The sequence below is a fragment of the Alligator sinensis genome, unplaced genomic scaffold (assembly GCF_000455745.1).
Source record: "Alligator sinensis unplaced genomic scaffold, ASM45574v1 scaffold610_1, whole genome shotgun sequence".
Lineage (NCBI taxonomy): Eukaryota > Metazoa > Chordata > Crocodylia > Alligatoridae > Alligator > Alligator sinensis.
Genome location: NW_005842348.1, coordinates 821,196 through 839,078, shown reverse-complemented (window position 1 = coordinate 839,078; position 17,883 = coordinate 821,196). Strand labels below are relative to the sequence as shown.

The 17,883-nt window shown below is 48.4% G+C and overlaps 1 protein-coding gene across 1 annotated transcript in view; it reads left to right on the top strand.

Annotated features, from left to right (window-relative positions):
• Window positions 1-9,159: 9,159 nt before the first annotated feature.
• GLYCTK (glycerate kinase) overlaps window positions 9,160-17,883 on the top strand; it is a 20,775-nt gene continuing 12,051 nt past the window's right edge. Inside the window, exons 1-2 of the mRNA XM_025210421.1 lie at window positions 9,160-10,219; window positions 17,469-17,882. Coding sequence (XP_025066206.1) covers window positions 17,502-17,882 — 381 coding nt within the window. The 5' untranslated portion in view covers window positions 9,160-10,219; window positions 17,469-17,501. The remainder of the gene's footprint in view (window positions 10,220-17,468; window position 17,883) is intronic.

Sequence of the window (17,883 nt, the reverse complement as noted above, 5' to 3'; positions counted from 1 at the left end):
CCCGGCTCCAGTGTCTTTAAGACTGTTTTCAAAATCCATAGGGTCAGATAGCTTCTAAGAGACAGGCAATCATATTTGATATTAATAAGCAATTAAATTGTGGTAGTACTTTAATGTCCAAACCCAGAGGGGCCCCACTGAGGCAAGTGCTGTGTAAACCACAGAATAAAATTACAGCATTTCCCTTAGAGAGCTTACTACATAAAAGACAAGGCAGATACCAGATACTGGGCAGTTGTTGTGGCAAGTTAGAAATTCATGGAAACCATCCTCTCTGAGCCATGCATGTAAGCCTTCCTGAACAAACTGGATAAAAACATCTAGAGGTAAAATGCTCCCTCTAAGGCAAGGGAGTGAACCAGTCCCCTCTCAGAAGCCTAATTGATGGAGAAAAAGAAGATGGCTTTGCGATCCTTTCAGCTGCTGTTCCTGCATGCCACAGTTGGGGCCTGAAAAAATGTCTGCTCTTATGACTGCCCTAGCAGTCCCAGCCCATAGGATGTTTTTTGGATAAAAGTGCCAAGGCTGTGTTGACAAGCTGTTTGCCTGAAGCATCCCAGGTTATAGCCACAGAGAATGTTGAACTATGGATTGGTTGGAAGTTAGTGTTAATGAAACAGGCATATTCACAACTTAGTTGAGTGAATGCCTTTTTTTATTCACAGGGCAGATAGTTCAAAGGCAGCAGAAGGACCATTTTCCATAGCACCACCTGCCTCCTTCAGCATTTATCACTCCTGACCCAAAGGGGAGTGAGTTCAGTCATAGTTCTGTCCCCTCTCTCTGAAAATGCCATCCAGAGGATCCATAAGCATTCACTAGGGCAGGGGTGGGCAAAACGCGGCTTGTGGGCCGGATGCGGCCCGCCAGGCCATCCTATCCGGCCCATGGGGCCCCTAAAAAATTAGGAAGTTAATATTTATCTGCCCCTGGCTGCCTGTCATGCGGCCCTCAATCCCTTGCCAAAACTCAGTAAGCGGCCCTCCGCCCGAAATAATTGCCCACCCCTGCACTAGGGGGTATGTTTTGTGCTGTGCACACATATTCACATGCTCAATTTACATGCCTCCTAAAAACAACAGTGGCATCAACTTCCCCTCAGTGTTGAACTCGGCTGGAATCAGTGGCCTGGGAGGGGAAGGATTCCATTACTAATCCCCGGATGACTCATTCACATGTTAGGACCAGAGTACATCTCCAAGGCTCAGACACCATTCAAAAGCCAAAAGAAAGAAGTCTTCATGTATTGATCTGTTTGGCTTAAAATCTCAAGCATTAAAACAATCTTGCAATTTGCTTATGTTGATGATACTGAGATATCCCGGCTTGCCAGGTCTGCTTAGGTGGGACTCAAGTAGGTGCCTAGAAGAGGAACTAAGCCAGTGCTCTGGCAAGACACAATGTTTAGTTCCTTTGCATTTGCTTATTTGCTAGATGATGATTGCATGGTGAGTGTTGGGGGTGGTTTGCATCTATTCCTTAGCCAAAATATCTTTCCTTTAGGGACTGCTCTGCCCTGATTTGACTTAATTGGAATAATTGGTCGGGTGAGTCTGGGAGCTGCATTTTTGCCTTGCACCTTCAGGACTTTAACATTACCTTGCTGAAAAGAAATTACCAATTAATTCTATTTTTATCCCCTTGGCTGCACCTCAACATTAACCACTCAGCCAGCAATTTGAGATTTTCTGCCCCGGGGGAAGATTCAGTCAGAAACAACTGTCCTGAACCCACCTTGCCACTGCTCTCTGCTGGTTGGATTAGGCCAGGACCAGAGAGGGTGGCTGGGAGGCAAAGCAAAGACGAAACATCTGTGCTGCTCTTGGAGGGGCTGGAGTTTGGGACTAGGACTGAGTTCAAAGTCGGGGTGATCTCTAGCCCAGGTCATTAACCATCCAGTATTGTTTCCCTCTGAGGGCCGGGCTTTCTTGTTACATGAATTACTCATCCCAGCACCAGGCTTTTTTGAGTGACGGTTTACAGCTGTTGGTGGTGGTGTTTGCATTAGAGCAAAGGCAGTTTCACAACTAGGTTATTTGTGTTCCATCTTAATAAAGGCAGTTGTAAGCAGAGACAGGGATCGAGGAGAGCCACTTCCACGTAGTGATCCCTGGTAACATCTCTGATGGCTAGGAGCTTCCAAATCAATTGAAAACGCCAACGCACACAATACTGAAGATACAGACACTGTTTTTGTCATACAAAAGAAGAAGTGAGACCATTTCTTTTGCCCCTCAGGACTCCTTCTCACCTTTTAGGATGACCCTGGGCCACTGTAGCCTCGCTCGTCTACGCAGCAACCGCCACTGCTACCTCGCACCTGGGGAGGACCGTTAGCAAAAACCAAAGGGCTAAAGTCAGCCTGTAAGGGACAGGCTGGTGCTTGGGCCCTTTTCTGCTCCTTTGGGATAGCTAAAAGCCTGGAAAGGGTTTGGAGGTGCCTGTATAGATAGAGGGGATATTTGAATTGTTCTTCTGTGCATTTTTACTCTTGAAATTATGTCTCATCTGGGAAATTGTGCAAAATTCTCACCGCTTCTTCCACCAGCTCCACTAAGGCAGCGCAAATATAGCTATTGCAGGAGCCAGTTGAATCTTCTAACGTGCTTATCGAGTTTCTGGAAATGTCTCTACTTCAGGACCTCCCTTGGTACTTGGCCCTCAGACTCTCAAGCCCAATCACAAGTGTTTCTTTTCCAGTCACGTTTCAATTTCAAGTTGCCAGAGGCATTTCTCAGTGGTTCCTTCCTGTTGATATTAGCACAGGTCACCTCTGGAAATGGGCTCTTCAGAGTCGGTCTGTGGGAGGGCAGGGTGGGATGCTTGAACTTCAGTAAAAAAGCAGTGCGTCTTCTGAGGGCTGATCTTTATGAACCATGGAAGCTTCTTGAGGCAGGTAAAGAGGCTAGAGAGCTGTCACAGAAGGGAATGGAAGTGGGAGAGCTAGGATCATGTTCCAACAGCTACATCTCTGTTTATGTTCAGTGCACATGAGCAGACATACTAGTGTTTGGGGTAGATGCCTTCCAGCATGGATTGAGTCAGCTGAGCTCCTCCCATGACAACTTCACTCAGCAAAGAAAGTATTTATAGTACAAGTAGGACTAGAAAGTGAAATCAGATAAGAGCTCCTCTGAAAGAAGCATAAACCACGCCAGGAATTCAGCTCTGGCATCTTAATTATTTACCTCAAGAAGATTAAATAAAAGCTCTGTTGTTATTAATATTATTTTATTACTGTTGTTTGGTTCCTCTGGTTTTTCTGCATCCAATAAATCTTGAGCAAAGAGACATTGCTTTAGCATTCAGACAGCTGCCAGAATTCCCACCGCAGACCAGCTGTGCAGGATACTAAGGAGATGGCGTCCTTCACTGGAGAGAACCTTTTCTCCAGAATGGACCTGCTGCAAAGCACATCAACGAGTCTGCCAAAGCAGATATGTGCTGGCCAGGCTTCTGAAGTGTCTCCAGGCCATCCAGCAAAGAGAAGGAGGAAATCCATAAGAGTGTTATATCCATCCCAGCGGAGAAGATACCTGCCACGTCAGGAGGCAAACTTGGTCAAGAGATGGCTGCTCTTCCTCATTGGAGTTATTGTCATACAAATCTTTACTGAAGATCCGGAGCAGGAGGGACTGGGTGGAAGGAAAGACCTTGGTGAACATCAGCCCTGTGCCATGGCATCACTGAAGGGTATGCAGCTCAAGACTGTGTCCAACTGCTCAGGAGAAGGGACAGACAACTTCCCATCAGGTGAGAGGAACCAAGCCCTCTTGAAAACTGCAGCAAATGAATCTCATCAAACAAGATCCTAGCTGTGTGCCTTCTAGAGGCAAAGACTGGCAGTGGTCAGCATGCTGAAAGCAAGAGAGCATTGGACAATCACCTGTTTGAGAGAACTCACCAGTAGAAGGAGCTATTGGACCTGCTGCTCTCTCCCATTTGAACTCAAGGGCTCAGGCAGGTCAAACAGACTAATTATGGCCAGTGAAAGTGTCATTCAAAAAGCCCAGTGCTCTAGAGAGATCTCTGCAGCTTGCTTGATGATGATTCACATGTAACTAAAATTAGGGATCATGTTTCCAAGATGATATTACCAATTGTTGCAGAAACAGGAAAGTAAATGCATTTACTTTACAGTTGTATGTCTCAGGATTGGGACGTGGAACTATTATACTGGCTTATATGTGACTATAGCAAATGCTCAAATGTGCAGTAAATAGTCATGAGATTTGACATGGATCATATCCTATCTCTGGAGTAATGCATGTTGTGTATTAAAGTTAACTCATTCTTTTGTGCTTTTGTCCATCTCTAACATTATTTAAAAATAAAACTTGAGGTTATTTTTCCATAATGAATGTACGTATGTGGTTTTTAAATTATTTATTTAAAAATGAAAATTGATCACTGGGCTGCACTTCGCAAAGTTCTGGTCTTACCCTGGAAGTAACTTCTTACTAACACAGAACAAAAGTATTTTAGTGCACAGACTTAACGTATCTTAATGTAGCTTTGTACCCACTGGTGAGATATTAAGGATTTGATCCTATAATCCTAAAACTGAGTGGTCTTTCTTGGGCAGGGAGTCCCATTGAACTCCTGTCACCTCATCTCGACTCTTGTTTTCCTGAAAGTCTTTCTGAAAGAGGGGCTCTTTTTGGTTGGGACACCATACACCTCCAAGACGCACTCTATTGGCCTCGAAGGAGTGAGGAAGAAGCTTTAGTCTTAGTGAACACTTTCCTGTCAGGCTGTTTTGGATCAGTTTTGTGCCTATGAAAATATATTGCCTGAGTGGGAATTGTTGAATATTAGACTGATACAGTATTAAGAGCAGAGAAAGGGACAAAGAGGAAGAGTGATAACTGATTTGGAAGCCCTGCAGTGTGTATTATCTTTGCCTATGGAGGCACAGGTCAATACCTACACAGAGAGGGTGAGTGGAGGAGTTGTGAGGGATAAGGAAAAGAAGGCCTATTGAGGCAGGGCAAGACAGGGAGGGGCAGGAGGCAGACTGAAAGCTACAAAAAGTGGGAACAGAGAAAGACTCAGGTCTGGGGGACAATATTCCCCACTCCCTTAGTCTGTCTAATAGTTCTCATGACCCCACAGCATTGTCTGTATCCTGCTCTCTATCCCACCCCACAGTGGGAAACTTATGCACAGTGACAGCATCCAGTGCGGGAAACTGATGTAAAGTTTCCCCCAACTATTCACCAAAGCACCCCAGGGGAAAACCAGGAGCAATGGTCATAAACTCCTAGAAGAAGGTTTCAGACTAGATATAAAGATAAACTTCTTTACAGTTTGTGTGACCAGACTCTGGAATAGACTCCCAATTTGGGGGTGGTGCAGGCACCTACCCTGGAGAGCTTCAAAAGGAGACTGGACACACACCTTGCTGGGGTTATATGACCCCAGCAGTCTTTCCTGTGCAGAGCAGGGGGGCTGGACCCAATGATCTCACAAGGTCCCATACACAGTGCGTGCCTCCGACAGCTGGGGGGCACGGCTGCACCAGCGGTGGCAGGGCAGCTGTGGTGGTGGGAGCACGGCAGCGGTGAGTGGGGAGCTCCCGCAGACACCGCTGGTACTGTCGGCAGCAGGGGGGTGGGGTGTTAAGTGCTGACCAAGGATCAGCGACCACCCACAGGTGCTGCCGGCAGTGTCAACAGCAGCCAGGGGTGATCATGGACTGCTTGCAGATGCTGCCGGCAGTGCCGGCAGTTGGGTGGTGACCACCTGTGGGCACCACCGACAGTGTCAGCAGCGCCTTTTTGCAGGGGATGCACTGCCACGCGCAGGGGGTGCACATGCACCCGTGTGCACCCCCTGTGTGTCACCCCTGCAAGGTCCCTTCCAGCCCTAAATTTCTGTGAATCTGCAAAAGTTTCCCACGTTCCTGTAGGGATGGGTCTTTTACTTACTAATTCTATACTATTGCTGTGTCCCCAGATGAATGTTGTCCCCACCCCACAGTGCTGGAAGGTAGACTCACTTATCATAAGCATCATAGAATCATCTGTTTGCTATACATGTTGGGGAGGAGGGTGGGGAGGGATTGTTTGACCTTTTTTCCTCACCTTCCTCTCAGAACCATTGGGTGTTGACTGCAACCGAGGTTGGAGATTTTGACTGGTGTGCCAATACTCCTGCGGGGGCTAAAACCTGGAGATTCCTGGCAAGAAGGTCTTGCCCCTCCATTCAGGGTCAGACAGATTGCCACAGTTAAGGTCAGGAAGGAATTTTACCTCATGGTCAGACTGGTATGGACTGTGGGGTTTTTTTGTCTTGCTCTGCAGTGGGGGATGCTTCCCTCTTCCTTGGATCTCGAGTCCTTACAGCAGCATGACTTATGTAGGACCCTAAGCATAATAGTTGGGCTTATTTCAATGCCTATATCTTCCCCAATACAGGACACTTTCCATACTCATGCCAGTTGCCACATTGCTGGCATTTACTTTGGATTGACTTTTCCTTTCCTGGTTAATTAATTGCACTTGCAGTCATGCTTTGGGGATGTCCATCTAGGCTTTTTATTTGAGCTCCCAATCACTCCGCAGCTTGGCATATGCTTTTTTCCAGCATCCAATATATCTCTTATTAACCACTCCCTTGTTTACCATCACATCCCAGAACAGTCTGGTCTTCAGTGAGTCTCCGTGCTCCTTATTCACAGGGGCATGTACATGGGTCTGGGACAAGACTCCTCCGCTTCTCCTTCCCCTTCCTACCACATTGTCATCCTGAGCAGGCTTATAACAACCCTTACAGCAGCATGACATTGGCTACCATTGTCCCCCTGCTTTACCTTAGGCAGGTTGGGGCACACTGCTTTGTGGTTGTGTGCCCCGGTTGCCTGTGTAGTTTTAGTAACAGATTAGACAAGAATTTGTGTGGGATGGTTTGGATAGGGATGATCCTGCCTCAGGCAGGGGGTTGGACTAGATGACCTCTGGAGGTTCCTTCCAGTCCTACTGTTCTATGATTCTTAGTGCGATGTTGATGCTTTCAGTTTAAATTATTTTATTGTAACGTAATTTCTCCTTAATGACTTTTCCCTTGCTTTGTAGATTACATGGTAAATTTCTGCACATGGAGCACAAGTGACATCCTGTGGCCAGTTTGGTTTAGCACAAGAGTATTTTCTCCCCATGCAGCAGTGCTGAAGCCTAGTGGCCAGCTAAAATAAAGAACATTGCAGAACGTCTTGATTCTCCACCTAAACCAGTGGCTATCAATTAGGGTGCTATAAAATCCTTTGAAGGGTGCCATGAAATGCAAGGAGATAAGCGGAGGAGATGAGCACAGGCACGGCTTTGTTCCTGCCTGGCCAATCCCCTACTGTCATTGCCCAGCTCCTTTGCAAGGAGGTAAGCACTGTAATATATAAACTAGTTCTTGAAATTGGGAGCTGCTTAATTCACAAGAGTTATGGAGAGGTGCCTTGAGTCCACTGAGGGCTGCCTCAAGTCAAAAGAGGTTGAGAACCACTGGATTAAACCTTTGAAAACAAGGAAACTTCCAGTCCTGTTATTCTCCCTAGTGCATTGACAATTAAAATCCCTTGTTTTCAGGTTTTTGACAACCCCTGGGGGTTTTTTGAGTGTTCAGCAGCTCTATTCCTTCTCACTTTGGAGCAAACTCATTCTTTGTCCCCACGCTCATCCCATGGGTTAAAAAGAATGATAAGCCGGGGAGTGTCTGAGTCAGAACATCCACTCCCATAACATAGGGGGATGGTGGTGACAAGGGTCTGAAGAAGACTGTATGAGGGCTCTGGGCCCTATTGTGCCTGGTACGATGTAGATGGATCACAGTTTTCTAGTCATTCCATTAATATGGTATTATGGGGGTGTCTGTGACGGGACGGTGACACAATTGTCTGGCTCCATCTTCTCTCCTAAGTACAGCCCATCCCACACATTCCTGTAGCCCTTTAAACACAGCTGTATTTGGTAACAGCATTTTGTCCCATCACAGCCACAATGCCTTGTTCTCATCCTCCACCAGTGTAGGGATAAAATCCTCCCTGGTCCCTACAAACAAAGGATTTCCAGGTGCCTCCAAAACAGAGAAAGGTTACCTATCAACTCCCCACAGGAGAACTGGCAACATTTGAATCCACATACAAATTCATAAGGGGAGAGCAACATGAAGTAGGTGACAATCTGTTTACCAGGGCACCCCCTGGAACAACAAGGAACAATAGCTATATGCTACTGGAGAATAGGTTTAGACTGGACATTAGAAAAATGTTCTTTATGGTCAGGGTTGCCAGGATCTGGAATGGGCTTCTAAGGGAGTTGGTGCTCGCCCCATCCTTGGGGGTCTTCAAGAAGAGACTGCACAGGTACCTGGTTGGGATCACATGATCCCAGGTTTGGTGACCCTTTTCTTGCTTACCAGGGGCAGGGGGCCAGACTAGATGGCCCACTGAGGTCCCTTCCGACCCTAGAATCTATGAATCCACTTATCACATGTGCTGATTATTGACCCTATCATACTGCTCTTTCCAAAAACTTGTTAAATTCCATCTTGATTCCAAGTGATTCAGGTTCTTTAATCCCACTTCTTGGTTTGGAATACTGTTCCAATATTTCACCCCTCTAATAGTTAGACTGGAAATTAGAAGGTTTCTAAATGTGTCCATAACCTATTTGTAGCCATCGGCTCTTCTGTTTTTGTGCTTTAACTTGAATAGCTCTTCTCCTTTGATAATCTTGCCGTGAATATGATTCACATGAAACTAAAATACTCTTAGCACAAATATGCATAAGAACTTTCATACTCCTTTCTCTGTACCTCCATCCAGATCATTCTTATCTGAAACCTTTCCTGAGTGAGACACAGCTATATCAAAAGTTTTCTTTTATGGTGAGGACAGAAAATCCTGAGATCACAACCCTCATTTCTATTTGTGATACAGTATCATGTCTATAGGGAAAACCACTTAATCTTACAATGGTGATTTCATACTTTTTGCCACATTTGGTAAACCTTTGCCCATATCATAAAATCACTAGATGATGTTGTAAAACCATAAATGCTTACTGAAGAGCTGTCCCATGAGTGACTCTGGGCTAGAGCGCACTGCGATATATTTTCTATTTTGGGGAATTACAATATTTCTGTCATTTTAGATATGAAACTATAAAAAAGGAGAATAATTTATTCAAAAGCTATACTTTGAAAGGGGAAAGAGACCAAGTCGAGCTTGTCAGTCTTAGCAATTTGTTGTTTTCTTTTAGAGATTCCTAAGCATGCATAACAGGGTGAACAAGGAATACAGCTGGTTACTGAAATAGTAACTAAAGGGTGTTCCACGATAAACTATTTTGTATGATGCCCACCTTATCTCCTGCTCCCTCCCCTCTACCCTCACATGGTCATTAAGCCAACCGGCAATCGACCCTCACAGACTCAACCCGGCTAATCTCAGACCCAAAGAAAGGTGGCTTGTTCAGGAGGGGCACAAGGCTTGTTTCTGCTGCAGTCAGCATGGGCATGTCAAGCATGGCCGGCAGGCGCCTGAGGTCCCTACTATAACCTTGCTGCTGGAGCTGCCTTGGATGACAACCCTGCATCACTGGGACACAGACTCGAGTCCCAAGTACCAGGATAGGCCTAGGCTAAGTAGAGCCAGTAGAAATATCCAAGTTATCATACTGGGCCCTATATGGTTGGCTAGGCGCGCCTCAGCAGCCAGCACCAGCTGGGGAGGTGGGTGAAGAGGATGAAGCAGGCCACATCAACCCTGGAACAGAGCACGGGGAGACTGGGAACGGTCCTCCTCCAAGGGACATCGCATGGCACGACGGCAGGGCCCGGCAGTGTGCCGGCCTTGTCTCTCAGGCGGCAAAACCCGGGTGGGATGACGATGGCTCGACTCTCTGGGCCGCCACAGCGAGGTGCCCCAGATGCGGGGAGAAGGGGCGCAGTCTGACGCTCCCAGGTGGCACCAAGGAGGGGGGACAGAGGGACGAGGCAGGCTCAGCCCAGGGTGCCTCAGGGCCCGCAGGGCCGGGGGAGGGAGCAGACGCCCCTGCTCCGCCAGCTCGTCCTGGGCCGGGGTCCGCCCAGAGAGGGTGCGCCCCCCACCCCCGGCAGCGGCACTGGCGGACTCCGCAGGGCTCTACGGACCACAGAGTAAGTCCTCCGGGAAGCACAGAGGGCCCCGGAAGTGCGCGGGCGCGGCGCGGCGCTGCGGGCGAAGGTAACGCGGGCCGGGGCCGGCTCGGCGCCGGTTCTTCGGGCGCGGGAAGGGGCCGGTGCCAGCGCGGCCGAGGCTTCGGCCGCTCCTGAGCCCTTGGCCGCGGTCGTTTTGGGCTCCTGGAGCTCTTGGCGCCTCAGCCGGCGGGTCCCCCGGGCCTGGATCCGGCCCCTCGCGCGAGCAGAGGGAGGCCCCGGCAGGCCCCCAGCCCGGAGCGCCCTGCCCCGCCCGGGATCTGTTGCCGTGTGCCGCTCACCTTGTTATTTACACCCCCGGCTGTGGCCGTGGCCGCACCAGGGGCCGGGACCCGGTCAGCCTCCTGGCCGCGCACCTGCGCGAAGGGAGAGCCCGCGGGGCCGCAGTCCTTGCCCTGCGGCGTTCCCGTGTCGGAGCAGAGGGCCGCGGGTGCTGTGCAGTGCGCTCGGATCCGTGTCCCCCCCCCCTTGGCACTCTGGTTTTTGAACCTTTGATCTTCACTTATGTCTCTGTTTTTTATTATTATTATTATTTGTCCCCAGTAGTCAATTGACATCCTTTTCCATAGTTTCCCCATGCGATGGAGGCTAAAAGGTTACATGGTGGGTGTAGGCCCACATCCCTGAAGGATGACAGATATGCCTGGAGCTCTTCACTCCTGGATTGCCTTCACGTCAACACCTCTCAGTGTCTGCCAGCCCTCCTTAGGCAGCTCAGAGTTGCTCTGCTTCAGGGCAGGATGGTCTGTGACCGCACTACCCAGCTCCTGCCCTGCTGGTGTGGCCGCACCCCACAGGTGTGCTGCCCACACTGGAGGTATGGCTGCAGGCTAGCCCTGAAGCGATGAACACTTGTGTGGCTTGCGGTGTAACGTCTGACAAGGCCCTGACTGCACTGACCTGGTGTGGCAACGTGCAGCACCCTTGGAAAGGGCTTAAGGCACCCCGGGCTGCTATAGTCCCTGGTTGAGAATCACTGGCATCGTGCCTCTGTGGAGCAGGGAGCGGGAAGCTTTGCAGAAGTCATACAGTGGTCGGAGGATAATCACAACCTTGTAAGGCCTGTTCAGGATGAGAATGTGGTAGGAAGGAGAAGTGGAGGAGTCTTGTTCCAGACCCACGTATGTGGCCCTGTGAATAGGGAGCACTGAGACTCGCTAAAGACCAGACTGTTCTGGGATGTGATGGTAAACAAGGGAGTGGTTAGTAAGATGAACTGGATGCTGGAAAAAGCAGTGTGCATATGCCAAGCTGCAGAGTGAACAGGAGCTCAAATAAAAAGCCTACATGGACATCCCCAAAACATGACTGCAAGTGTAATTAATTAACCAGGAAAGGAAAAGTCAATTCAAAGTAAATGTCAGCAATGTGGCAACTGGCATGAGTATGGAAAGTGGCCTGCGTTGGGGCAGATATAGGCATTGGAATAAGCCCAACTGTTATGCTTAGGGTCCTACATAAGTCATGGTGAAACAACAGGTTTTTCACAGCCCGCTCATGGTGCCCAGAGCTGATTTCACAGGCTTTTCACAATGGCCTCGCGCCTCGCTGCTGATTGATTATGAGGCCCTGGTGGCCTCACCCCTAGTTATTAATTGGCAGAGGGCATCTTCACTCAATCTATGCCACTACCTTTTTTTTTTGGGTGGATTGATTTTACAGGAAATCACAGCCAATGCCCTATTTTCCAGCGATCACAGACAATGCTGTTCTCATGAAATCTGCAAAACCATGATTTAGGTAGGTCCCTAATTGTGCTAAAAGAGTAGTCCTCAACCTTTCTAGATTCACCTCTTATTAGACCCAAAGCACCCCTCTTTGGATTCAGGGCACTCCTCAGAAAATGCCAGTTTCTAGTTTCTCCTCGTTTTTTTGATTAAGGCAAAATAATAGAGCACCTAAAGAACTTGGAAAGCCCACAACAGTGCTAACATTACATAGGGCCCTGCAGCACCCTTGAAAGGATGGTGCCCCAGGTGGTGCAGCATCTTGGTTGAGTGTCATTGTACTAAGCTGTACAGAGGAAGCAGGAAAGTGTATGCAGTCAGTGCAGAAACAGACTGCTCCAGTGAATAGCAGGAGCCCAAAAGCTCAACAGATTGGTTGATTAGAATGCATACAACTGGTACTTATGATAGGCACTGGGGCACAAGGAAATATAACAGCAGTTCATAGTATCTGATGTGGCAGAATAGAAACACAGGCTGCATCACCTAGCTGCGCTGTAGAACAGTGCTCAGACATTCACCTTGTGTCCGTAAACAGTTCTTGATGCAAAGGTCTTGTTATCCTCGGCGCACAGCTCATCTTTAAAGATGTGACAGAGTTATGCAGCAAGGCAACTGAAGCTGTTGTGTAGAGGCTAAATTATGTCCCCAGTTGCTTGGCATAAACCTGGAGAAACTGTTGGCTTCATTGGAGTTAATCTGAATTCACACCATCATAACTGAGATCAATATCTGACCCAGAGTCTATACAATTAATCCAAAGTTTATTGAATCATAGAAAGTTAGGGTTGGAAGGTACCTCAGGAGGTCATCTAATCCAACCCCCTGCTCAGCTTTGTCTAGCTGAGTTTTGAAAACCTCCAAGGATGGAGCTTCCACTACCTCTCTGGGTTACCTGTTCCAGTGCTTTACTACCCTCCTAGTGAGAACATTTTTTTCAGATATCTAACCTAAACTTCCCTTGCTGCAACTTCAGACTTGCTCATTGCTCTGTCACCTGCCACCACTGAGAACAGTCCAGCTCCACCCACTTTTGAACCCCCATTCAGGTAATTGAAGGCTGCTATTAAGTCCCCTCTCAGTCTCTTCTCCTGTAGACTAAATAAGCCCAGTTCCCTCAGTCTTTCCTCATAAGTCATGTCCCCCAGCCCCCTCACCATTTTTGTTGCCTTCCACTGGACCCTCTCCAATTTATCCACGTCCTTTCTGTAGTGAGGGGACTCAAAACCAGGGCTGTCCCTAGGGGGGAGTGAATCAGGGTGACTGCCCTGGGCCCTGCTCTTTGAAGGGGCCCTGTGGAGCTGGGCGGAGCAGCTGCAGCGACTGCGCCACCGCCACGGGCTTCACATCCAGCCGCTTGCTACCCACAACACTGCCACTGCTGATGGCGGTGGCAGCTTCTTCAGCTCTGGGGTGCGTGGGATTGGAGTGGGGGCAGGGCCCTGTATGGGCTGATTTGTCCCAGGCCTGCACCCTGCTTGGGGCGGCTCTGCCCAAGACTGAACACAGTACTCTAGATGTGGCCTCACCAGTGCTGGATAGAGGGGAATAATCACTTCCCTTGATCTGTTGGCAGCACACCTATGAATGCCGTTAGCCTTCTTGGCAACAAGGGCAACACTGCTGGTTCATATTCAGCTTCTTGTCCACTGTGACCCCTAAGTCCTTTTCTGCAGAGCTGCTCCCAGCCAGTCAGCACCCAGCCTGGACCAGTGCATGGGATTGTTCCGTCCTGAGTACAGGACTTTGCACTTGTTCAATCTCATGAGATTCCCTTTGGCCTAGTCCTCCAATTTGTCTTGGTCACTCCGAATCCTAGCCTACCCTCCAGCATATCTACTACTCCCCCCAGCTTGGTGTCATCTGCAAACTTGCTGAGGGTGCACTTTGCCATCTTCCAAGTCATTGATGAAGACGTTGAAAAAAACTGGCCCTAGGACTGACCCCTGGGGCAGTACACTTGATACCAGCTGCCAACTAGACATCGAGCCATTGATTACTACCCTCTGAACCCCATGCTCCAGCCAATTTTTTATCCACCTTACATCCATTCATCCCATCCAGCCTGTACTTCCTTAGCTTACCTGGGAGAAAGTATCAAAAGCCTTGCTAAAATCAAGGTATATCACAACCACCATTTTCTCTGCATCCACAGAACCAGTCATTTCATCACAGAAGGCAATTGAAAGATTCCTCGTGGCTGGAATTGCCTCTAGATCAGGCCCTTATTGTTTAAGTACAGTTGCAGTTCAGACATTACATCACTGTTATAGTAGTTAATTACCACATGGGGCAAGCGTTAGCAAGTGTTCAGGTACATTAAAATGGAATTTGTCATTTAAATTTGAGCATGTGGGGATAGCTTTTAAAAGCACTGGTGCCTGGTATATTATGCTCAGAGGTGGAAATGAACAGCTCTGGTCAGGGGGAGTACTGCTCAGTGCAGGATTCACAGCAGCAAGGCTGGTTGTACTACATTCCCCCATCAGCTTGCTCAGCTATGCAGAGGGAGTTTATTGGGCTTGGAAAGATAGATTGACCGCTGGATTCAGCCAGCAGGGATGAGCTGTTTATGTGCTCTTTCTACACTAGGGGCTGAAGATTAGGTTCTTCATAAGCACTTTTACCATCTTGTTAACGGAAAGGGGCCCTCACTGTAGCTAACACTGCTGCTTCTGAACAAGTCCTACCATCAAGTGTAGCTGAGCACAGGGTCCAACAAAAGGACAGGAAGAAGAAAATGAACTCCCTCTTAGTCTCTGCCTGCTTGATGAATCAGGCAGGGTAGCTCCTGTGAGCCCCTATCCCACAGCAGGTGCCCTGTTTCATTGTAAAATACAGGTATTCCAGGCAGGGGTAAATTCTGTTGCAAGTATGTGACCCAGCCCAAGACTTGATCTGCATGTCTTTTGCCAGTGGGCTTTTTAGCTTTGGTATTATTGCGGGTTTCTGATCTGTTTGAGCTCTGCCATGGAATGGAGAGGTGGGGCAGTGATTTGGGCTTAGCAGAGCAATAGGAAGGCTTGGCTTTTAATTATTAACATCTTGTGGGAGTGTTTGAGTACAGGGACCTCTGGACTTGTAAGCTCTTCCAGAAGAGCAGAAGCCCTTGACATCTCACACACACACACACACAAGTGCATTTACTGGAGGAACAGACAGCTGAAAGGTAATTGGTTATCTGTGGGGCATGGTCTATGAGTGGCTTGGAGCCCCTTAGGGTGGGGGGCAAGCACATGAGCCTTCCCAAATTATAGACCCCCTCCAAAAGTAAGAAATGTTCTTAGGAGAGGCAGAGACAGGACATTTGCTGACTGGAGTCCAGGACAGGGCACACTTGAGACTAAGGAGTTTGTTTATGCTCTTGAGGGTTTCCCACTGCAGATATAAAATGTGGCAATAGTTTACTGTTTTATGTGATGGGCCCTCCTGTGAATTTTCTCTCCAGCCCCCCAGATGCTCCCCTCTGACAAAGCTGGATGAAAATGTCCTCTTTTTTTTCTAACATGAGAGAAACTATTTCCTGGAATGAGAGGTGTGGGGCAGTTCCTGTATGAGAATCTGTCTTCAGATGTATTTGGGTGATGCATTTTTGGAAGGGCAGGTCCTATTCTGTACAGTCTTCTGCAGATATCTGTTATTTCTTAGGAGAGAGAGAAAATGGTGTGGAGAATGCACTGGACTCTCACTCAGCACTTCCCTGCTCTGCTGCAGGCTCCATGGATGACTTCTTGCAAGTCATTAGGGTTAGATCCAGCTCCACCTACTAGGTGCTGAAGTTGGTGTAGGCACCCAAGAGCCATCCTGCTTTACCTCACTCAGGTCCCTGAAAAGCAGTCAGTGCACCCATCTTCTTTTGTAGCACACTGTCCTCTTAGCCTTGAGCCCAGGTCACAAAAAGCAGCGAGGAGGAGTAGGACCCACTCGCTTTTTGCATTAACAGTTTTTCAGGGTCTTGAGAAGGATGGCATAGGGTGACACTTAGGTGCCTAAGTCAATTTGGGCATCTGACAGGTGGAATAGAATCTGGCCTGTATTGTCTCTGTGTCCATCTTGCAAAATAGGATAATGTCACTGCGTGGCCTATTGAGGGTGGTGTGGCATTGATCATAATGGCTGTGGGAAAGTGCAAACACTAATGTGGTGTTGGGAGTCATGTAACAGCTAACACATCAAACAGGGTCCTTTAGCTTCCTCCGTCTGTGGCGTCAGGCAGCGCTCCTCTTGTGCTTTCCATACAAAAAGCTGCATCATTTTAAGCTGAATCAAATGGAAGTAAGAGTAGAGCACATGTAGCTTATGCTGCAGTAATTCTGCCTTGCAAACATTGCAGTTGCCCCTGCAAACAGAAAACGGCTGGCAATTTAAAGGTGTAGATCAGAGAAAAGAACAGCTTAATTAGCTGCATGCACTGTGATCCTGCTATAAAATGTCTTCGTTTTAGAACAAAACACCTGATTGCGGAGATAGATTGAGATCGCTGGAGTCCATGGCACAATGAAACCCGACAGCAAGTTAATGGGGAAAATGCAGAATGCAGCAGGTGTCTGGAGGGGAGGGAACAGACATCTGTGGACTGGCACTGGGCTCCCACTCAGGATATGAGCTACTGAAGCAGATTCTTCCTTCCACACTTACTGCAGCTTTTGTCTTTGAGAGTAAGCCAAATTCTACACTCCTCACCCTGAGGTGACTAGGAGTTTGCCTGAAAAAGGAGAGCATTTTTGGCTTTTTAAGCCTACAGGCTTGTCAGGGTTTTGAATTTCTATTTAAAGAACAGTAAACAAGGGAATAAAACAGAAATAAGGACATTTTTTTTGCCCTCATTTTATTTGCTTCTTATCTTGGAGAGCTCATCTCTGGCAGCATCTGCCATAACCATCAGCAGGGGTTCAAACAGCCACAGAGGTACACAAGCCTGTTCTGTCAGTGGCTATATCAGAGAGACAGCAGGGGCATGCAGCAATTAACAGCAAATAATATGAACTCAGCTTTTGGGTACTACAATGAGGAGCTTTTTTTCTCTAGTCAAGTGCCACAAACGGTGGGAGCCCTGCTCAGAATAAGTCTGACTCCTTGGGGATGGCAAAGAGCCCCCTCATTTTGGAAAGTTATCCTGAAGAAATGGTTAGCAAGAGTCCAAGTGAGAAGCAGCCAATAACAGATGTATGGTGGTGACAAAACGAAACAGTGGAGGATTGGTCCTCACAGTGGCTTTGTGGAGTTGTAGGGAATAGAAACAGGGTGATGGAAGCTGTACAAGGCAACTACATGTGAACTCCCCAGACAGGAGCAGTCCAAATATATCATTGGTATGATGCTAAGGAGGCTGAGGCTAAGGAGAAGAGAAGGGGATCTGTTGCAAAACTAAATCCACAGCTCCATGATTGCTTCAGTCCTTACTTAGGCCTTCATGGGCATTTAGCCTGGATGAGGATGTCAGACTGACCACTTCATTCGGTTCCTAGCCCTCTGGGTCCCCAGTTTCAAAGCCAAAACCCACATGTCTCTTGCTGGCTGAGTCATGACTCTTCCTTCCCTTCATTCCAGGTGGGAAACAGCTGGCCAGCTATCTCCTAAGACATGCCCTTGGCTCTCACAGCCCTGCATGGGATCAGTAGAGCCTGTCTGACCCCAGCCTGCTGGGCCTCAGCATCTCGCCTAACCAGTGAGCTACTGCCACACAGTATGTCCCTCAGGGAGCACGGGCAATACCTCTTCCGCAGTGCTGTGGATGTCGTCCTGCCAGCCCGGATGCTCAGGAGGGCCTTGGAGCTCAGAACTGATGGAGGCCCCCAACTCGTCGTGAGGGGCCGAGCTTTCCCAGCGCAGAGGAATCTGTATCTTGTGGGCTTTGGCAAAGCCGTGCTGGGGATGGCTGCCGCAGCAGAAGAGATCTTGGGAGACCACCTTCTCCGAGGGGTTGTCAGCGTCCCTCTGGGCATCCAGGCGTGTCTGCAGCAGG